This window comes from Bufo bufo, chromosome 9 (genome assembly GCF_905171765.1).
Source record: "Bufo bufo chromosome 9, aBufBuf1.1, whole genome shotgun sequence".
In the NCBI taxonomy this organism is placed as follows: Eukaryota; Metazoa; Chordata; class Amphibia; order Anura; family Bufonidae; genus Bufo; species Bufo bufo.
The window spans coordinates 106,560,028-106,583,836 of NC_053397.1; the positions used below are offsets into that span (position 1 = coordinate 106,560,028).

Genomic DNA, 23,809 nt, shown 5'->3' on the forward strand with positions numbered 1-23,809 from the left:
CATACTCAACCAATCTGCAAATAGCCACTGCTAACTGCATACTGCAAGCAGAACTATTATTTAGACCTCAGATATACCTCTCAGAGATCATAAAGAAGTGTTTTAAGGAAACCTGTCACCGGGAGTTTGAGTATAGAGCTGGGACAGCACTCATCTCAGGTTAATTTGCATATGTATCAAATCATTTTTTTTTACACAATAAAAGCACACAGAGCTATGGGGACTGGGTATTACGGATGTGCTAGCAGCCATCTAACAACCCATGTCCTCAGCTCTATACACAAAATCCCGGTGACAGTTTTTTTTAAAATAACTTAAAGTGAGAGTACAGATACTCATTTTATGTTGAATGACAAGATTGAACAGTTTAACCACCATCTTATGCATACCGCCATTTTGTGATATCTTTTCAACTTGTGTTTTGTACATGGACTATCCTCTGTGGAGGCGGCAGTGTTATATATGAAGAAAAGTTTAAGTTAATAAGGAAGCTATTTCAAGCATTTGGTGTGCTCTTTAAACCTACTGCTTCCATAGAATGGCGCTAGAGGAATTACAGAGTAATAAACAGTCCGGTTAGACTAAAAAGTCAGAGATACCAAAATTCTTACTGCACTCCTTTCAGCTTTGCAGTCACAGGCCGATCAGTGGCTAACCCCGCTCAATTTGACAGTTGATAAAGTGGTGTGCGACAACGATGCAAATCTGCTGAGCGCACTGAAACAGGGCAAAATGACACACGTGACTTGGCTGGCACACGTCTTGAACTTAGTCGTGCAGTGATTCGTTGCCAAATACCCCGGGGTCCAGGACGTCTTGCGGCAGGCCAGGAAAATCTCTGGTCATTTTAGAAGATCTTACATGACATGGCTCGCCTTGCTGACGTTCAGCGGCGACACCACCTGCCCGTCAGACGTCTGATATGTGACCGCCCGATGCGCTGGAACTCCACCTTGTATATGCTTGATAGGCTGCTCCAGCAGAAACATGTAGTTAACGACTAACTGTACGAACTATGCAGCAGGACAGGTTCTGGGAGCTTGTTTTTTTTTCACCGTGCCAATGGCTGCTCATGCGCGACGCCGTCGAGGAGCAGGAAGATGAGGAAGTCGCAATGCTGGATGAATTCCCAGGGAGGGCTACTCCATCTGAGACAAGTCAACAGGAGTCTGAAGATGAGTCAGAGGAGGAGCAAGAAGAGCATGCTTTAAACTTTTCTGGGATCCCTGGTGTTGTCCGTGGCTGGGGGAGGAGACCGAGGATGACATTATCCTGGACGATGAGCAGGAGCCAGGCCACTCCACCGCTTCCAGTTTAGTACAAATGGGGGCCTTCATGCTCCATTGTTTGAAGAGGGACCCCCGTATAAAATGCATAAAGGGCAAGGACCAGTACTGGCAACTTACTTAGACCCCCGGTACAAAACACAAAATGGCGGACATGTTTCCAGCATCACAGAGGGCTGTCAGAATGCAGCACTTCCAGGCCTTGCTTAGAGAAATGTTGCATTCTGCTTTTGCGGGCGCTTGCATAGGAATTTCCACTCACAGAGAAACAGTTGCAGGTACCAATCCAACAGCCCATGCAAGAAGAGGGCGGTTTGAAGATGTATTGGTCACTTCGGATATGAGATCATTCTTGCAGCCAACCCATCGACAGTCGCCCTCCGGATCCAGCCTCAGGGAACGCCTAGAATGACAGGTGTCCGACTACATCGGGTTAATGGCCAATGTGGACACTCTGAGAAGCGAGGAACCCCTGGATTATTGGGTGTGCAGGCTTGACCTGTAGCCAGAGCTGGCACAATTTGCCATTGAACTCTTGGCTTGCCCCTCGAACAAATTCGTCATAAAATGTGATCTGATCTTCATCTAAGTCACAACAATAGACAATCACAGTCTGCTTAAACTAAATAATTTAATGTTACCATGTTTTTATTGAACACACCATGTAAACATTCACAGTGCAAATGGAAAAAGTATGTGAACCCTTGGATTTAATAACTGGTTGAACCTCCTTTTGGCAGCAATAACTTCAACCAAACGTTTCCTGTAGTTGCAGATCAGACGTGCACAATGGTCAGGAGTAATTCTTGACCATTCCTCTTTACAGAACTGTTTCAGTTCAGCAATATTCTTGGGATGTCGGTGTGAATCACTTTCTTGAGGTCAGGACTCTGACTGGGCCACTCCAGAAGGCGCATTTTCTTCTGTTTAAGCCATTCTGTTGTTGATTGACTTCTATGCTTTGGGTTGTTGTCCTGTTGCAACACCCATCTTCTGTTGAGCTTCAGCTGGTGGACAGATGGCCTTAAGTTCTCCTGCAAAATGTCTTGATAAACTTGGGAATTAATTTTTCCTTCAATGATAGCAATCCGTCCAGGCCCTTCACAGTTGGGATGAGGTTTTGATCTTGGTGTGCTGTGCCTCTTTTTCTCCACACATAGGGCCAGATTTATCATTACTCTGACAGCTCACTCCACTTTCACATATGGCTAAAGTCAGTTTTAGCCAAGTCAGATTTATGATCGGCCCTTTAAGACTGTAATAAATGTGGTTTGACGGTAGTAGTTTATCCGTCAGTAAGCAGCTTTACAAAAGTCGCACATCTTTACGAAAAAGTCGCATGTTCTATTAAAAAGTCTCATAAGATAAGCATGGTCCTCACTGGAGTGAAATTGCGCATTTTTTGCGACTTTTTCGTGACTTTTTAAATAGTCCCAATAGTAAATCTGTCTAGAGATTCATTTACATAAGAAAACACGCCCACTTTCAGAAAACTGGCGAGCATAAAGCAGAGCAGAAAAAAGTCGCAAATTTGTGCGCAGTTTTAGCGTTTGCGCACTTTTTTGCGACTTTTTCACTCCATTATTCTGACTTGAGCTAATGATAAATCTGGCCCATAGTGTTGTGTGTTTCTTTCAAACAACTCAACTTTGGTTTCATCTGTCCACAGAATATTTTGCCAGTACTGCTGTGGAACATCCAGGTGCTCTTGTGCAAACTGTAAACGTGCAGCATTGTTTTTTTTGGACAGCAGTGGCTTCCTCTGTGGTATCCTCCCATGAAATCCATTCTTGTTTAGTGTTTTACGTATCATAGATTCGCTAACAGGAATGTTAGCATATGCCAGAGACTTTTGTAAGTCTTTAGCTGACACTCTAGGATTCTTCTTAATCTCTTTGAGCAGTTTGCGCTGTGCTCTTGCAGTCATCTTTACAGGACGGCCACTCCTAGGGAGAGTAGCAGCAGTGCTGAACTTTCTCCATTTATAGACAATTTGTCTTACCATGGACTGATGAACAGCAAGGCTTTTGGAGATACTTTTATAACCCTTTCCAGCTTTATGCAAGTCAACAATTCCTAATCGTAGGTCTTCTGAGAGCTCTTCTGTGCGAGGCATCATTCACATCAGACAATGCTTCTTGTGAAAAGCAAACCCAGAACTGGTGTGTGTTTTTTATAAGGCAGGGCAGCTGTAACCAATACCTCCAATCTCATCTCATTGATTGGACTCCAGTTGGCTGACACCTCACTCCAATTAGCTCTTGGAGATGTCATTAGTCTAGGGGTTCACATACTTTTTCCTCCTGCACTGTGAATGTTTACATGGTGTATTCAATAAAAACATGGTAACATTTAATTCTTTGTGCATTATTAGTTTAATAAGACTGTGATTGTCTATTGTTGTGACTTAGATGAAGATCAGATCACATTTTGTGACCAATTTTTTGCAGAAATCCATATAATTCCAAAGGGTTCACATACTTTTTCTTGCAACTGTACCTCTGGCCACATAATCACTTGATCTTTTCTGTCTGGTGAATGCCTAATGTTTGGGGCTTGTAGTCCAGTGGCCTACAGTAAAATTTGTATCCATTGACCGCATAATGTACCTCGAGCCACATAATCAGAATTTCTTTTATGTCAGGTGAATGCCTAATTTTTAAGGCCCGTAGTGCTATATATTCATTAGAATTTTCGTAATTTTTATCCATCTAGAGTCATGACTCCTCCTTGCTTAAATTGCTTTTGGGCCAATAATGTGTTCAGAATGAAAAAATGATGAATATTCTAAAAATGAATATATAGCACTATATTCTATAGTGCTATATATTAGTTTTTGACCCACGCCTGTATTTATCGTGTAATATTCACATATTACGCAATCATTACCTTGCCGATTTTCAAGTAAAAAAAAAAAGAATGTAGAATATAACAAATATTCGAATTCACGAATATTCGATGAATATTCTACAAAATATTCGTGAAATATCGCGAATTCAAATATTGCCACTGCCGCTCATCACTATTGGAATATAGCCTTTGCTGATTTTTGCAATTGCGAATATTCAGCAAAAAATTTGCAAATTCTAATATTGCGTATGCTGCTACTGCAAAGGAGACCAGGATAAGGAGGACACTCCTATATTCCTACAAGATCTGGTGATGCTGCTACGTGTTGTGCGTACTTTTGTGTTTGAACATCCATGGTTTATTGCAATCTTCCAGATCTTGCACTTGGCAATCCGTTTATCTTGCAGCACTGTGGAGAAAAAGCAGCTGAGCTTAGCTTAGGTCTGGCACATTTCGAGCCTGCGCCCACAGTATCAGAAGCTTCACCAGTTTCAGAGCTGACCATAATGGAAGCATATGTGTCCCTGACTTTTTTTGGAGGTTCTTTCTGTACTTTGCCTCTGCTCTTTATTGCTGCTGCCGCGGCCACCATCCTACACCACTGATGTCACCTCTTTCTCAGCATCCCAATCTGGCTTCCAGGCACATCCAACACACAATTATCATTATAGACCTCACCTTTCGTGCCACTTTTATCAAATTGTGATATTTTCCTTGAATGCTTCTGTCGCTACAGTTGCTTCTACCATCAAGTACCAGGGGCCTGGCTACAAGTACAAAGGACCTAGCTATAGTGGAAGCAGGGAAGGCAGCTGCTACAGGGATGAACTTAGAAGGGGCCTGTCCGGGAGGAGGACTGACAGACTTTGTCAGGGCCCACTCAACAGTATTAAACAATTATGTTGTATACAGTGACAGTATATACTGTGATATGACATACAGTATATACGTGTAGGAAATGAATGGAGTGGCTGTCTGGACTGGTCTGAGAGAGTTATCTTGACTAGCTGCGGAAGTGTAGGTTGCACAGGAGAAATGTTTTGCTAGGGACGGTGTGGCCATTAAAAAATTTACGGTCCAGTCAGTTCTAGTTACACCACTGAAAAGTACCACTACAAGCAAACACAGCTATGCATGAGGGCCCCCATCTCCCCCTGAACCACCTCCTCATGGCAGTCCAAATGCTGATCAAATGTGCAAAGTATATTATACAAATAAGGAAAGGAGCAAACGGAAATGATGCTGCAAACAGGAGCTTTAAAAGTACTTGCACCAGATACAAATTGTGACACGCCCCTGAGGAAGCGGTGCGAAACCTGGGTTGGGCCATGAGATTTTATGAAGTTTTATATGAATGAAGCAAGTTTTATATCTTGTAAGTACAATAAATACTTTTACCATAAATACGGTGAGCGCTATGCGTATATCCTTTTCCAGGAACTTATTGCTGAAGTGAGGAAAGATACTTGATATCTAGAGGAACACTCGGCATTGAGGAAAGGTTCCTAACATTTGGATCTGGAGGGCTAAGAAACCGCGTAATCTCACAGATTTACAGGAAGAGAGATCTTGTGGGATTACACATCACATGTAATTATCATCCAACCATAGCCAAGACTGCACGGAATTATTCCTCTTTTTTTTCACGGACAGGGAGACTCTGTTAAATATGATGGGTTTTTGTTGCCTTTTCTTAAAAAAGAAGGTGCCCCACTAGGAGGGGGTGGTGAGGACAGAGATGATGCAGCCGCAAGGAGTAGGAGCAGGAGGAATGCTGTTATTGCTGTTTGCACTACTACCCACATCCTGCACTTTTTCACTAACCAGACATTTTATTATGAGGCCTATGTAAATGTCAATTCATGGGTTTGGCACACATATTATTAAATGGTTGCAAAATCACAAGTGTTTTTTGCTGTAATTTATAAATAGAGGCAACATTAAATGTCCATTCCCTTCTACAAACACACTGCATACTGGCATTACCAATGTATAATAGTAATAATGCAGTGTTTGCAGTAAAATGTGTTTGCTGTGACTACATGGTGTCTTACATGTTCACTAAAATGAGTATAGTAAGTGCAGTTTTTGTAGTAAAATGCGTTCACTAACACAGGTGTAGGTAATGTAGCATCTGCAGTAAAATGTTTTGCCGTGACTACACAGTGTCTTAAAGTAATACAATACGTTGACTAAAAAGGGTACAGTAAATGCCGTTTTTGCAGTTAAACACGCATTCTCTTACACGAGTATGGTAATGCGATGTTTGCAGTAAAATATGTTTGCTGTGTCTCGAAGTAATACAACACCTTCACTAACATGGGTGTAGTAATACAGTGTTTGCAGTAAGATGCATTTGCTGTGATCGCCGATCAATCAGAGAGCATATCTACTCTTTGATTTTCACATATGTGGTGTCTTTTTTTTCCAGAAAGGGACTGAGAAGATAAACTCTTGCCCATCTAATCAACCCTCAGTGCCTAATTTATTTATGCCATGACCCACAAATTTACCAAGGTCCAGATCCCAGTGTCAAATTTGTCACAAATAAAGAGCCGACCGCTGTGGAGGTTACTGTTAAGGGGGTGGGGGACTGTGGAGGTCACTATTAAAGGGGCAGAATGCTGTGGAGGTCACTGTTAAAGTGGCGGGCACTGTGGAGGTCTCTGTTAAAGGGGCAGGGAACGGTGGAGATCACAGTTAAGGGGACGGTCCGCTACAGAAGTCACTGTTAAGTGGGCGGGATGTTGTGGAGGTCATAATTTAAGGAAATCGAGCTCTGTGGAGGTCACTGTTAAGGGGGCGGATTATTGTGGAAATCACTGTTAACGAGACTGGGTAATGTGGATGTCACAAATAATGGTCCGGCTGCTGTGGAGGTCACTGTATGGGGGCGGGGGACTGTGGAGGTCTCTGCTGAGGGGGCAGTGAATGGTGGAGGTCACAGTTAAGGGGATGGTCCGCTAATGGGCAGCTGCTATGGAGGGGGCGGGTTATTGTGGAAATCACTGTTATGGAGATGGGGTACTGTGGAGGTCACTAATAAATGGGCGGCGCTGTGTATGTCACTGTTAAAGGGGAGGGCACTGTGGATGTTACTGTTAAGGGGGCAGGTCACTGTGGAGGTCACTGTTTAAAAAGGCGGGCACTGTGGAGGTCACTGTTAAGGGAGGAGGGGACTGTGGAGGCCACTATTAAAGTGGCAGTGGGGTACTGTGAGGTCACTGATAAGGCAGCGAGATACTGTGAGGTCACTGTTAAGGGAGCAGGGTACAGTGGAGGTCACTGTTTAGGGAGCGGGATACTGTGGCAGTCACTGTTAAAGGGGCATTAGCTGTTGAGGTCTCTGTTAAGGGGGCCGGGAATGGTGGAGGTCACAGTTAAGAAGACTGTAACCTATGGTCAGTGTTAAGGGGGTGGGTGCTGTAGATGTCACTGTTAAGGGGGCAGGCCCCTTTGGAGGTCACTGTCAAGTGGGTGGGGTGCTGTGGAACTCACTGTTAAAGGGGCAGACTGCTGTGAAGGTCAAAGTTAAAGGGGGGGGCTGCTGTGGAGGTACCACGTTAAGGAGGCAGGGTACTGTGGGGGGTGTCAGTGTTAAGGGGTGGAGGGCTGTGGAGGTCACTGTTAAGGGGGCGAGTACTGTAGATGTCACTGTTATAGGGGATACTGTCGATATCTTTTAATGACACACAAACATTAAATTAAATAGATTAAATATACCTGTGCGAAGATGGGTCCTTCTGCTAGTTTTATATTAAAAATGACCGGAGAACAAATTAATTTTATGCTTTTCAATTGTGAAACACTGAAAATATGATCGAATCATTGATGTCAAATAACACCCTGTGCTATGCCATGTACCCCAAATCACATCCCTTGTTACCCATGTAAATTTGTTTGGAAAGCTGTCAAACTGGAAATCCTATCTGCATGTGCATTACCACTCCCCAAGTGTCCCTATGACAGTACTAGTTCTGGAGGTATGGTACTATTTATCCTGTGTAAACAATTGCAAATGGGACCTGGAGCTCACACTCAAAGGTAGCTCAAAATTCGTCCACCATTCATATAGCCATTTTACTGAAAAGATGGGGCAGATTTACAAAGCTATAAGAAAACTGCCCATAGCAACCAATAACAGCACAGCTTACATTTTTAGGAGCAGAATACAGAAACATGTTTTGTGATTGGTTGCTATGGGCAACAAATAAATTTTTTACAGAGTTTCAGAAATCTTCCCCATTACACCACCACTCCAATCTGCTTGAATATGTCGGGGAGTAGAGTTGCAGCAAGAGACTGCGTCTAGCCTGGAGTAAAAATGGATTTCCTTTTTTTCTTATGTTATATTTAGTGTTGGGCGAGCATGCTCGGCTGAACACCATTTTCAGTCGAGCATCGCAAAGCTCAGCACATCGCGGTATTCGGCTGGACACCGCGTGTGCTCGAGCACGATGCTCGAGTCTCCTCCCCGCATATTTGTTGGCTGCTATGCAGCCAATAAACGTGCGGAAAAGTCCTGGCCCTCACTGTAATGCCGTAGCCATGTTGGTTACTGGCATAACAGTGATTGGCTGGCCAGAACGCGTCATTGGGTGCTATATAGCACCTAATGACACATTGTTCGGCTCAGTCTTAGTCAGGGAGAGCTGCAGCAGAAGGGACAGATAGTGTAGGGACAGGAATTGTTTAGTGATGAGAGGTGTTAGAGACCCAAAAGTCCTTTTAAGGACTATTGTTTTATCTGGCTGCAATATATATTAGCGTAACATGCCCCTGCTACATCTGTTGTTTTACATTAGTGCATCCTAAATATCTGTGACATTCAGCGCAATTTGTTGGCAGCTGGTGACAGCGACATTACCTGCTCTACATGTCATGTATAGCGTTTGCGCATCCTAAATATCTGTGACATTCAGTCTAATTTATTTGCGCATATACTTACAAAACCTGCGCTACTTTACTTGTGGCATACTTGCAAGCATATACACCATTTAATATGCTCAAGGCGAGCAGTAAGGGATGGGAAAGTGGCCGTGCTGCTGATGGTGCACGCAGAGGCCATGGCCCTGGGCGCGGTTAAACTGTGCCTGCTGCTAGAGCACAAGAAACACAGTCATCCACGATACATGTCCCAGTTAGCAGGGCGGCGCAGGACACCACTCTCAAAGTCACACCAGTGCGACCAGGTGGTTAAGCACCACCCTGTCTTCCACAAAGTCCAGTCTCAGTAGCCAAGAGTCTGGTCAACAGAAACCTCACCCTGATCCTCCTACCACCATGGAGAGTCTTGGCAAACAAGTGATACCAAACTTGGATCTTCCGAGGAGCTCTTTTCATCGCCATTCCTTGATTTGGGCCTCTCGCCAAGCCCGCTTGAAGAGGGACATGAGGAGATCTTGTGCACTGATTCCCAAACTTTTCATCATCCACAGCTAGAAGAAGATGACCGTGGGGAGCAGCAATTCGTGTTTCATAAGGTGGATAATGATGATGAGACACAGTTGCCAATAAGTCAATGGCAATTAGTGTCTCAAGAGGTTGATGATGAGGCTGAGACACAGTTGTCAATGAGTGAGGTTCTTGTTAGGTCAACAAGTCAGGAGGATGACCTGAGTGAGGAAGTGGAAGAGGAGATGGTGGACGATGAAATCACTGATCCAACCTGGGAAGGTTCCGAGCCGAGCGAGGACAGCAGTACAGAGGGGGAGGGATCCACAGCACTGCAACAAACTGGAAGAGGCAGTGGGGTGGCAAAAGGGAGAAGGTGGGCCACACCAAAAAGGCCGCAACTGTTCCCTGGAGCACCCCCTTGCAGCAATCTCCCTTGCCAAGGGATAGGTGTTCCGCAGTATGGCGCTTTTTTGAGAAAAGTGCGGACGATAAAAGAATCGTCATTTGCAACCTGTGCCGTACCAAAATGAGCAGGGAATTGAACACTAGCAACCTCAGCACCACCAGCATGATCTGCCACATTGCTTCAAAGCACCCTAACAGGTGGGCCGAATGCCTGGGTCCACAATCAGTGTCTGCAGGACACACCACTGCCTCCTCTTCCCCTGTTACATACTGGCCAATCCCCTGTCCAAGACGCAGGCCTGGATGCCTCCCAAACTGCACCTGAACCTTCGCAAGCACCATCAGCTAGCACATCCACTTCTGATGTCTATACCCCAGGCCTTTGAACGAAAGCACAAATACCCAGCCACCCACCCACAGGTCATAGCACTAAATGCACACCTTTCCAAATTGCTGGCCCTGGAAATGTTGCCATTTAGGCTTGTGGATACTGAGGCTTTCCGCAGCCTGATGGCGACAGCCATCCCTCGTTACTCAGTCCCCAGCCTACCCTATTTTTCCCGGTGTGCCGTCCCCGCCTTACACCAGCATGTGTCCCGTAACATCACCCATCCCCTGACCAACGCAATTATTGGAAAGGTCCACTTAACGACTGACACATGGACAAGTGCTTTTGGCCAGGGATGCTACATCTCCCTGATGGCACACTGGTTGAACGTTGTGGAGGTCCGGAGCGAGTCGTACCCTGGGATGGCACAGGTGCTACCGACGCCAAGGATGGCGGGTCCCTACTTCCATAAGGATTTCCGCCACCACCTACATTAGTGGCTGCAACCCCCCCTTCTCTTCTTCCACATGCTCCTTCACTTCAACCTCTGAATTCTCATCTTGCAGCACCAGTCAACCATCAATCAGTAGCGGGAAAGCAACAACAGGCCGTGATGAAACTAATTTGCTTAGGTGACAAACAGCACACCACCACAGAGCTGTGGCAGGGTATAAGGGACTAGACTCGCCACTCAACCTACAAACAGGCATGGTTGTGTCTGATAATGGCCGTAACTTGGTTGTGGCTTTGGAGCTCGGCTGGCTCACACACATACCATGTCTAGCCGACATTCAGCGGTTTCTCAAAACCTACCCCAATTTGCCTGAGCTACTGGTGAAGGTGCGCCACGTGTGTGCCCATTTCCAAAAGTTATCTACAGCTGCCGCCGGTCTGGCAACGCTGCAGCAGCGCTTGCAATTGCCAGCTCTCCGACTGTTGTGCTATGTGAGCACGCGCTGGAACTCCACGTTCCACATGTTGGGCAGGCTTTGTGAGCAGCAGAGAGCAGTAGTGGAATACCAGCTGCAACATGGCTGTCGCCTTTCCAGTCAGCTTCCGCTCTTCACAAGCGATGAGTGGGCATGGATGTCTGACCTCTGTGAGGTTTTACGCAACTTCGAGGAATCAATACAGATGGTGAGCTGCGATGCCGCTATTATCAGCGTGACCATCCCACTTCTGTGTCTACTGAAACGCTCGCTGCTCACAATGAAGGTGGACACTTTGCATGGAAATGGGGGAAGACAGTGCAAAGGGTGATAGCCAGACCACCCTCTGTTCATCTTCTCAACGCGAATTGGATGATGAGGAGGAGCAGGAGACGGTTGCCTCCGCTACAGAGGGTAGTACCCATAGCAGGTTTATTCCATCTGTTCAACGTGGATGGGCCGAAGAGGAGGAAGAGGATGAGGAGACTGAGAGTCATCCTCCTGATGAGGACAGCAAAGCCTTGTCTGTTGGGACAACGCTGGCGGCAGAGTACGTAGTTCCTTAAACAACCGAGGAGGGAAGACGAGGGGAACACACAGCAGTTCCAACAGAGGCAGGGCAACACTCTCCAAGGCCTGGAACAGTTTCATGACACTCCTCCAGCACCCTCACCCTGATGCGTGGCCCAGTGTCACATGGAGGGAAAAGTTTGGGAAGATTGTGAAAGAGTACGTAGCAGACCGTGTCACCGTCCTCAGTGATCCCTCTGTGTCTTACAACTATTGGGTTTCCAAGCTGGACACATGGCATGAATTGGCGCTCTATGCCTTGGAGGTGCTGGCCTGCCCTCAGAGAGGGTACTTAGTAGTGCTGGGGGCATAATAACCAGTGGTGAGCGGCAGGGGCAATATTCAAATTCGCTATATTTCGCAAATATTTGGGCGAATATGTGTCATATATTGGCAAATTCGAGAATTCATGATCTCCAGTCATTATCTTCTTGATTGCGAAAATCGGCAATCGAAAAATTTGCGATACGAAAATTTGCGATACGAAAATTTGCGTTCAACAGCGTTCACATTGGTCCAGAAGCAAGAAGCAGTGAGAGATCATGGTGAAAAAAAATCTAGAATATTCGCGATTACGAAGCTATAGCACTACACTCACCTAAAGAATTATTAGGAACACCATACTAATACGGTGTTGGACCCCTTTTTGCCTTCAGAACTGCCTTAATTCTACGTGGCATTGATTCAACAAGGTGCTGATAGCATTCTTTAGAAATATTGGCCCATATTGATAGGATAGCATCTTGCAGTTGATGGAGATTTGAGGGATGCACATCCAGGGCATGAAGCTCCCGTTCCACCACATCCCAAAGATGCTCTATTGGTTTGAGATCTGGTAACTGTGGGGGCCATTTTAGTACAGTGAACTCATTGTCATGTTCAAGAAACCAATTTGAAATGATTCGAGCTTTGTGACATGGTGCATTAGCTTGCTGGAAGTAGCCATCAGAGGATGGATACATGTTCTCATTCTGTTTACGCCAAATTCGGACTCTACCATTTGAATGTCTCAACAGAAATCGAGACTCATCAGACCAGGCAACATTTTTCCAGTCTTCAACAGTCCAATTTTGGTGAGCTCGTGCAAATTGTAGCCTCTTTTTCCTATTTGTAGTGGAGATGAGTGGTAACTGGTGGGGTCTTCTGCTGTTGTAGCCCATCCGCCTCAAGGTTGTGCGTGTTGTGGCTTCACAAATGCTTTGCTGCATACCTCGGTTGTAACGAGTGGTTATTTCAGTCAACGTTGCTCTTCTATCAGCTTGAATCAGTCAGCCCATTCTCCTCTGACCTCTAGCATCCACAAGACATATTTGCCCACAGGACTGCCGCATACTGGATGTTTTTCCCTTTTCAAACCATTCTTTGTAAACCCTAGAAATGGTCTTGCGTGAAAATCCCAGTAACTGAGCAGATTGTGAAATACTCAGACAGGCCCGTCTGGCACCAACAACCATGCCACGCTCAAAATTGCTTAAATCACCTTTCTTTCCCATTCTGACATTCAGTTTGGAGTTCAGGTGATTGTCTTGACCAGGACCACCCCCTTAAATGCATTGAAGCAACTGCCATGTGATTGGTTGACTAGATAATTGCATTCATGAGAAATAGAACAGGTCCTAATAATTCTTTAGGTGAGTGTATATTCTAGATATCGAGAATTCTCAAAGGGCCAATATTCGCGATAAAAATGAGTGATTTTGAATATTTGCGACACTAATAATAACTGATCAGCGCATCCGCCTGTCAACTGAAAATGCTGACAGGTTGGCTCTTATTAAAATGAACAAGGCCTGGATTGCCCCTGACTTCTCTACTCCACAAGAGGAAAGCGGCTGAACATAAAGGCACTTTAATTTTGGCTTTTATGGTGTATTGAATACACTGTATTCCCATGCACCCCTTCCACCACAAAAAAGAGTATATGGTTCAATCTTCCTTTTCTCATCCTCCATCATATCAACATGCTTATTAGGCTGCCCTCGCTTCTAATGTTTTAGGTGAGATCGGCATCAGACCCTCACCCCTAATGTTTTAGAGGGTCACCAGCAGGCTCTCGCCCAGAATGTTTTAGATGGTCAGATCTGCAGCAGGCCCTCGCCACTAATGTTTTAGATGGTCAGATCTGCAGCAGGCCCTCGCCACTAATGTTTTAGATGGTCAGATCTTCAGCAGGCCCTCGCCACTAATGTTTTAGAGGGTTAGCTCAGCAGCAGACTCTCACCCCTAATGTTTTAGAGGGTCAGCTCAGCAGCAGACTCTCACCCCTAATGTTTTAGAGGGTCAGATTAGCAGTAGGCCCTCGCCCCTAATGTTTTAGATGTTCAGATCAGCAGGCCCTTGCTCCAATAGTTTTTGAGGGTCACCAGCAGGCCATCAATCATAATTTTTCAAGGCTGTGTATGGTGCCCTCCTTTATGTGTAGTAAAGGGTGTATCGGAGTGCCTCTTCCTTGTAATTTTTGGCAGCACTTGCACTTTATATACAAATAAATATACAGGAAAGAATGTTTCGGACAACATCGTTCCTAGCAGCGACCTGGGAGTCCAAGATGCATCCACACATCCTCCCCATTCTGTTCCTGAACCATTTCAGTGGTGTTACCATCAATTTCTGACCTTTTCCTATGAACCATACACCCTCCCCTCTTCAGAGCAGGGGGTGCCTGGTTTAATGCTTGGGTTCTCCCATTGACTTCCATTGTGCTCTGGTGCTCTGTAGAGCACCCAAGCATCCCAAAGTGTTCTACTCGAGCACCCAAGCACTTTGGTGCTCGATCAACACTAGTTATATTCACAGAATTAAAACTTGGCACCATGACCTTGCTGTGCTGTTTTATGATGTGCTTTAAACTGAGTTTAACTTTGTGAGAGTAACATTAAAAGAGCAAACCCATTTTACCTCAGGTTCCATGTAGTTTTTATTTATGTATCACCCCAGTGTATAAAACATGCCAATAAACTTTTATTCCAAATATTCAATACTGTACAGATGTTTTAGGTAGATGTGTAAAAATACTACAAAGTAAGAATGTTTTTAAAATGGAAGTGTTAATAATTTATTTTTATCAATTAACAAAATGCAAAGTGAATGAACAGAAGAGAAATCTAAATCAATATTTGGTGTGACAAAACGTTGTCTTTAAAACACCATGAATATTTCTAGGATTTGCACACAGTTTTTTGAAAGAACTTGGCAGGGAGGTTATTCCAATCCAAACATCTTCAATAACCAAACATAGATCTTCTGTGGATGTAGGCTTGCTCAAATATTTCTGTATCTTTATGTAATCCCAGACAGACTTGCTAATGTTGAGATCAGGGCTCTTTTGGGGCTATATCATCACTTCTAGGACTCCTTGTTCTTTTACACTGATGATTGATCATAAAGGGTTTATACTATGATTAATGTAAAAATCATTATATCATATACTACAAATAAAAAATGTGGGGGATTGGGTCAGCACAACCTGTATGTAGGTGCACATCACTATGGCGAAATACATATACAAACGGAAAATACAAATGTGATAGCACTCTACATCCAGCATTCCTCCATGCTGGATGAGGCATTGGTGTACATTTTGGCCAAAGTGTAAAAAGCCACTCGCCACGTCAAGGTCGCCTCTAATGAGTGGTCCCTGGCACCAGACGGGGTTAAAAGCAGAGTGTGCTTGGCATGCATGCTGACCTGCATTCCCTGGACTTTGTGTGGCTGTCATGGCCCATGAACAGGTAGGAACTAGTGTTAGGGACCACTCATTAGAGGCGACCTTGACGTGGTGAGTGGCTTATTACACTTTGGCCAAAATGTACACCAATGCCTCATCCAGCATGGAGGAATGCTGGATGTAGAGTGCTATCACATTTGTATTTTCCATTATATCATATAGTACATTACATTTTCTTTCTAACAAATGTACAACCAGCCCTGGACCTCACATGGATCCAGAGATCTGCCTACTCATTGTGCCAATTGCTCTGCTAGATGTATTTAGAGCTGACAGCTCAGAGATCGTGGACTTTCTCAGGCATGCAATTTCTGAGGGGAAAAATATTCTACATTGTGCACACTAGCACCTGGATCTGAATACCTTTGTAATTGCATGTAATTGAATGAGGTGTCTTTATTCTGTAGCAGGACAATGACCCCAAACATACAGCCAATGTCCTTAAGAACTATCTTCAGCGTAGAGATCAAGGAGTTAAGCAAATGATTATAGGGTCCCCACAGAACCTTGATGTCAACATCATCAAGTCTGTCTGGCATTACATGAAGACACAGAGGGATTTGAGCAAGCCTACATCCACAGAATATCTGTGGTTAGTTCAACCTCCCTGCCAAGTTCCTTCAAAAGCTGTGTGTGAGTCTAGGTCAGGGATGGAAAAATTCGGCCCTCCAGCTGTTGTAAAACTACAAATCCCATCATTCCCACTCTGCCTACAGCTATCAGCCTACAGCAGGGCATGATGGGATTTGTAGTTTTAAAACAGCTGGAGGTCTGAGTTTGCCCATCCCTGGTCTAGATAGAAGAACTGATGCTGTTTTGAAGGTAAAGGCGTGCTTACACTAAATATTGATTTGATTTAGATTTGTTTTGTTCATTCACATTGCAATTTGTTTTATTTGATAAAAATAAATTATAAATACTTTTTTTGTACACATTCTTATTTGTGGCTTTTTTTTCCACATCGAAAACTTTTGCACAGTTCTTTACATTTACAGTAGCTGAAACAACATTTCAAATTCTTTAAAGGGGTTGTCTGGGTTCAGAGCTGAACCCGGACATATCCCCATTTTCACCCAGGCAGCCCCCCTGACTTGAGCATCGGAGCAGTTCATGCTCCAATGCTCTCCTTTGCCCTGCACTAAATCGCACAGGACAAAAGCATTTTCTGGAGTTCCGGTGATGAATCGGGCTCTCCATAGGGCTGCCAGGCGGAGGCCTCCGCCCAGCAGTGAGCCCGGTGATGTAACCGGCACTGATGGGCGGGCTTTAGCGCTTCTCTAGCCTGTAAAAGGGCTAGGGCAGTGCTAAAGCTCGCCCCGCCCTTGTCCTGCGATCCAGCTAACATCAGGGGGGCTGCCTGGGTGAAATATGGGTATGTCCGGGTTCAGCTCTGAACGTGGACAACCCCTTTAAATGGAAGTAAATTTATAGTCATTGATCAATTATGCAATTAAATTGTTAAATGCTTTTGTTATAATAAAATTTTATGAATGCTCTTTCCAGCTGCATTGTATTATTTAAAGACCTTTGTTTGAAATGTATGAGTTTAGACATATTACAGGGAAAAAATAAGCAATTTTACTGGGTATTTTTATTTCTTAGTACCACCAACGTTTTCAAAGTTATCTGGAATTCTTCTAAATGCTGACATCGGTATGATATCAAACAATGGAGACAACAAAGATGTTATTATCAACAACCCCTTGTCTTTGTATTGTGAAACGAATGCGGTGCCTCCACCCACAATCAGATGGTATAAGGATGGCAACGTTCTTACCTCAAATGACAAGGTGTTCATATTACCAGGTACAGTATGTTGCATTAGCATAATCTTATGTGTATGGTGTCTATAAAAAGATACATTGCCAACTGTTTGTACCACATGTTGAGCAAAGTGGGTAAACTAAAGACTTGTAAGTGTGTATTGTAGGTACTGTACATGCACAAGGATTCTACTAAGGATGATACATTCTTCTCATTGTTCAGCTTAGCCCCATCTTTACTGTTATTTTAGAGGTTGCAGCTAAACTGTAACAATGAACCAGATTAAAATTAAACATGTTTTTATAACCTGGACACAGGCCTCTCGCCCAGTTAAGCCAGTACTCTCTGCTCTGCACTGATGAGGGGCAATCACCCCGAAACAGCTGTCTGCAGATGAGGTGCTGGCTTATTTAATATCCAAGTCATGTCTCAAGGCTTATTTTAAGAGCTGAAGATTGACTTATAGGATAGCTGCCTTACATCTGGTGGCATTAGAAGCAGAACTTGTTAAGAGCTCATTTGCATTCCTTGCCTCCTTTTATAATTTTGTAAACCCTCATCTTGTCAGGGGGACACAGTTTACAGATTGCAAGGACAAATCTGGAGGATGCTGGATTATATACTTGTGTTGCTGTAAATGAGGCAGGAGAAGACTCCCTACATTATAATATACGGGTACTTTGTAAGTATTACAATATCATGCAAGTATTACAATATTATGGTACTTTGTAAGTAATCTACACACCAGTAATACAATTCCAGTGTTTAACTGTCTACATTTCCCAAATACATACTATGCATTCAGAAAGTCTTCAGACCCTTTTTCTTTTCATGTTGCAGCCTTGCACTAAAATAAATGTTTTCCCCCATCTTTCTGCACTCAATACCCCATAATGAGAAAGTAAAGATAGAATGTTAGAAATATTTTCATATTTTATTAATAAGGAAAAAACGATCATATTTCATTGACATAAGTATTTAGACCCTTTACTCAGTACTTAATTAAAGTACAGCCTCCAATCTTCTTGGGGATGATGCCACAAGGTTTGCACACCTGCATTTGGGGATTGTTTTTTGCCATTCTTCTCTGCAGATCCTCTTAAGCTGTCAGGTCGGATGGGGACCATCGGTGGAGAACCATTTAAAGAGCTCTCCAGAGATTTTCAATTAGGTTAAAGTCAGGTCTGTGGCCCAGTCTGAGGTCCAGAGCAAACTGGATTAGGTTTTCATTAAGAATAGCTCTGTTCTTTGCACAATTCAGCTTTCCTTTACTCTCTGACCAGTCTCACTGTCCCAGTCTTAAAAACGTCCCACAGCATGATGCTGCCACCACCATGCTGCAGTGTAGGGATGGTATTAGGCAGTGACTGGTTTCCTTCAAAAAGGTCAATACTAGTTTGATCAGACCCGAGAATCTTTTTTCTCACAGTTTCAGAGACCTTTAGGTCTTTTTGTTTTTTTCATGTATCTTTTCCTGAGGAAAAACTTCTTTCCGGCTTTTTTCTTCCTTCTGCCATAAAGCCCAAATTCGTGGAGTGATGCAGTGATGGTCAACCTTCTGGAAGTTTTTTCATACCCACCCAGGATCTTTGGAGATCACCCAGAGGGATGATTGGGTTGTTGTTCATCTCTCACCAAGGCCCTTTTACCCTGATTACTTAGTTTGGTGGGATGGCCAAATCTTGGAAGAGCCCTGGTTGTCCCAAACTTCTTCCATTTAAGAATTTTGGAGGCCACTGAGATCTTGGATGCTTTTAGTACAGCAGACATTTTTGTATCTTTCTCTAGTCTGTGCCTTATCACATTCCTGTCTCTGGGCTCTACAGTCATTTCTTTCCTCCTCATAGCTTGATTTTTGCTCTGATACTCATTGCCACGTGTTTAACCTTATATAAAAAGGGGTGTTATTTTTCCAGATCATGTCCAACTGAATTTACCACAGGTGGATTCCAATCAAGGTGTAGAAACATCTCAAAGATGACCAAGAGTAATGAGAGTATTCCAGAGCTAAATTTCAATAGCAAAGGGTCTGAATACTTATGTCCATGCAAAGTGTTAGTTTTTCCTTTTTAATAAATTTGCAAACATTTCTAAAATTCTGTTTTCCTGTTTTATTAAGGGGGATTGAGTGCAGAATGATTTAGGAAAACTTGTTTTTTTTAGGCTGCAACAATAGTGGATCCGGAAAACACAGAAGCCGCCTGTGTGCGTTCTGCAATTTGCGGAACGGAACTGGCGGCCCATTATAGAAATGACTATTCCTGGCTGAAAAACAGACAAGAATAGGACATGTTCTTTCTTTTTTGCAGGGCCAGGGAATGGAGCTATGGATGAGGACAGCACAAGGGGTGCTGTCCGCAAACTTTTGCGGCCCCATTGAAATGAATGGGTCCGCACCCGTTCCACAAAATTGCTGAATGGATGCGGACCTATTCATTGGTCGTGTGAATGAGCCCTTAGTGTTATTAAGAAGATGAAACATTGACATACTTTCAGGGTATTTGCAGGATATTATGTAAAATATCTATTCTGCGCTATTATTATTATTCTCTTTTTATAATTCATACTTAATACTAAACAAAGCCCATGAATATTCATTCTGCTGATTTTACCACAAATCCATGCCAAATGCACAATACAGTCATATGTATTACATGCTCTTCCTTACCTTTCCTCTTGTCTCATAGCACAAGATAACAGCTTTTAAAAAAAAAAAATAGTTTCACGATACTCTGCTTTGAGAAGATCTGTGTCTGTGTAACCTCCCTGTGTCTGTCAGGGGTTTTGCTAGCATGTTACAATATTGTATTGAATTTGTTTCATGAGAAACTGGAGTTCTTAACTTGACAAAGAGACTGAAGTTGTCTCGAAAGCTTTCAATGTAACATCATTGCTTCTATTTTTGTTGGCAATTAAAAGGTATCAGACCTCCACCTCTTATTTTGATTTTCTTAATGAGAGCACTAAACTAGTAACCATATGCGAGCAACGGTAAGAGTGGACCCATCTGTTTTTGTGACCAAATTGCAATATTTGCATTGCATCGGGTGAAATGTGCAACACATTCTCAGCATATGGGCTATAATGTGGATTTGCAATTCTGCTGCATCTCTTAAAATGCGTTTGTAAAAGCATTATTCATTCACATGGTACTGAGATTTGTTCAAGATTTCAGAAAATCAGAATCAAATCTGCAGTAGTTGAACTTATCCATTTTGATTTTGAGTTTTTTAAGGACTAGGGCTTGCTTTCTCTCGTTCAGTAACACCAGGAACATTTGATTTAATGAAAACTAAATTTTTTTGCATTGTGACTTTAAATTAGATACATATATAGAGTCTATAATATCATCATTCCTGTTTAGTACCTCCGACTTTTGAAGATATCACTGAAAATTTGTCAGAGGAAATTACATCTTTAGAAAATCAGACAGTATTACTGAATTGTACTGTGAAAGGTCATCCTGCTCCAACAATCACCTGGCAGAAAGATGGGCAAGTAATTGAGGAAGGAGGCCACTATGAGATTTTATCTGCTGGAAGATACCTGCAGGTTTGTAAGATTTTATATATAGTATGTCTGACAAATACATGTATATACAAACCCTTGGCAGGGCCCTTGAATTGATACCGTATGTTCATGTGCAAACAGTAATCACTTGTTTAATTAACTCCTATACCACATGTTCAGTCATTTAATTAGCTTATGCCACATTTCACAATATCAATGGCGGTTACTGTTCTTACTGAATAAATTGTATACTAAATTGAAAAATGTCACACTAAAGGGTTAAATGTAGATAATGTGTAACAAATGTAGATAATGTGAAAGGTATTCACAGGTAAGCATTTTTAGCAGTGGGTACAGTAGGCTTTTTTGTTCTATTGTTAAATGTGTAGAAAAATACTTAGTCAGCTCGCCCCTTGCTTGTGGAACACTCTACTCATGCTCAGACTTCCTGGAGCAGGGCAAACTGAATCAGGTTCTTCTTTATTGCAAATATAAAACTACTATGTAGAGTGGTCGACATTTCCTTCCTTTGCATTTCTAACACATATGTTCTTAATCTTGGCCTACTATGCTTTACATCACAAACCATTTTAAACAAACCATTAGTCACATGATCAATTCACTGGCATCTCTAGCACAGTTCCAACTCCTTAGACAAAAGGAGCATCATCTTAGTTAATAGCAGCAAATCGAATGCAACCTTTGATTCAGAACTTCAGGGGACCTTATATTCAACATAACGGGCCGCACGGTGGCTCAGTGGTTAGCATTGGTGCCTTGCAGTGCTGGGGTCATATAGGTTTGAGTCCCACCAAGGACAACGTCTGTATGGAGTTTGTATGTTCTCCCTGGGTTTTCATGGGTTTGCTCCAGGTCCTCCGGTTTCCTCCCACACTCCCAAGACAGACTGATAGGGAACATAGATTGTGAGCCCCACTGGAGACAGAGAGTGATGGTAATGTCTGTAAAGTGCTGCAGAATATGTCAGCGCTATATTAGTGCGTGAATAAATAAATACCCAGCATGTCTCCCTGTTGATTAATTTTTTTAGTGCAGTATCCTCCCCTAATCCATCTATATACCTGTTCTATACCTTGAAAAATGAAAATGTATAAAACATTGGCTTGTGTCCTTCCCTAAAATATCTAGATAGTGTAGAAACATTTACTTTTTCATTAAGGGAATCTGACATTTGTTGGCGTATATGCACTTTTAGAGTGGTAGTGTGGCCCACATACTGCACTTTAGTCGCACAGCTCACTAGATAAATCACATTAGTAGTATTGCAATTAATATGATTTCATTTTAAAAACTTGACATGTAACATGATTCAAAGTTATTAGTAAAGTTGACAAAGGGACAGACCTTACATTTTCTAGGCCCCATTTTTAAGACCCTGTGTTAGATATGTTTTTTAAATGTTTTTTATTTTTTTATTTATTATGTCTTTTTGGCTAAAATATAACATTATTATCATGTTGAAAATCCATATAGAATATCAAAGTTACATTCCACATGTTAACTGATACTTTCTCCTTCTGTTATTTTAGATAAAACATACACAATTAACGGACTCTGGTCGATATGTGTGCATTGTTGAGAATGTGGCAGGAAATGCTGAGAAAATGTTTAACCTGAATATTAATGGTAAAAAATGTATTACATTTTAAAATAAGCAAAATTCAATATTAGTCAATTTTCTGTACAAAGCAGTTACAGGGATATGAGATTAGAAAAGTTTTTTATTTTTTTTTAACCATAACAGCAGCTACCATTGGTTGTGCCAGAAATGAATTAGATAAAGCTATAGTATCAGACATAACCCATGAACTATTATGGTGTGTAAGAAGTTAAGAAATAAGTTGTAGTGTTAGAATTTGATTCTGTTGTGTTCCCATTGCAGTTCCTCCAAGAATTATAGGTAGCATTTATGAAAACATCACTGTTGTAGAAGATAATTTCATTTCTCTGACATGTGAGGTAACTGGATATCCCTTACCTTTAATAAGTTGGGTGAAGGAAGGAATTGTCCTTAGACCAGGCAAGCACCTTTTTATTGTGCCAGGTAAGACTGATTTATATTACATAAATGTTTTATTGAAGTGACCAGTGGCTAACATTTAAAATGTTTTTTTCAATCCTTAGAGAATCTTTAAGTAGTTAGTGAAATAATGCTTGAGGTCTGGTCTTAAGTGCCCTGTCATCACCATCAGAGTTGGGCACTTTCCCTTGTAAAAGCAAGAGATCCAAAACCTGTACCCACATCTTATCAACAGACACTGATGCCAAAATTATGGCATCTATATTGGGGAAACCATGCAGAATCTACGATCAAGGATGAAATGACACAATAAAGGAGAATTTGGATACACCTGTGGGGAAACACTTTTTTGGACCATACTAGAGTACCATGGACTTATTTCTTAATACTGCAAATAAATATTAAGAGCAGCTGGGAGATAACAATCTGGGAATTCAAACATATAACATTCTAGTCATTGAAAAGAGGAGTCACTTTCTCCCCCTCTCCATTAGATTGACTCCAGATCTCCTTAATTCCTAATACAGCATTTACATGCAGTGATCGAGCACAGAATTGTCATGAAGGTGCCTTCCACATGGATAAGAGAGCCCAGGGAATACCATGAAAACATTCCCCAAACCATATTACTGCGCCCACCAGCTTGTGTTCTTCCAGTAATGGTTGCAGGGTGTTTGCAGGCAACCCTTTTCCAATCAACTGAGGTCCAAACCTGATATTGCCATGAAGATTAAAGCCTTTTCTGCCAATGCACCTTTGTTAGCAGAGATGCAGTGTACATCCATCTACACAGTAGGGATCATTGAACTTTTGTTTTAGACACATGTCTGGCAGCCCTCTGGCTCATTTTGGCAGTGAGCTGTTCCACTGTAACTTGTCTGTCTGCTTTCACCTTCTTCATAGTTGACGTTCACCTCTCACATCAATGGCACATGGTGGTCTGAAGTTTTTACACATTGCGTATTCACAATTGTACAGCTTGTCCACACATGATTCACTTTC

The 23,809-nt window shown here is 42.7% G+C and overlaps 1 protein-coding gene across 3 annotated transcripts in view; it reads left to right on the plus strand.

Annotated features, from left to right (window-relative positions):
- The window catches only part of HMCN1 (hemicentin 1), a 723,834-nt gene that overhangs the window by 357,595 nt on the left and 342,430 nt on the right, over positions 1 to 23,809 (plus strand). For all 3 annotated transcript variants that reach the window (XR_005774384.1, XM_040408842.1, XM_040408843.1), the window contains 5 exons: positions 17,095 to 17,298; positions 17,825 to 17,938; positions 20,621 to 20,808; positions 22,317 to 22,413; positions 22,670 to 22,831. Coding sequence is in view for 2 of the 3 variants with exons in the window: in XM_040408842.1 (XP_040264776.1) it covers positions 17,095 to 17,298; positions 17,825 to 17,938; positions 20,621 to 20,808; positions 22,317 to 22,413; positions 22,670 to 22,831 (765 nt within the window). In the remaining variant the exon portion in view is untranslated. The remainder of the gene's footprint in view (positions 1 to 17,094; positions 17,299 to 17,824; positions 17,939 to 20,620; positions 20,809 to 22,316; positions 22,414 to 22,669; positions 22,832 to 23,809) is intronic.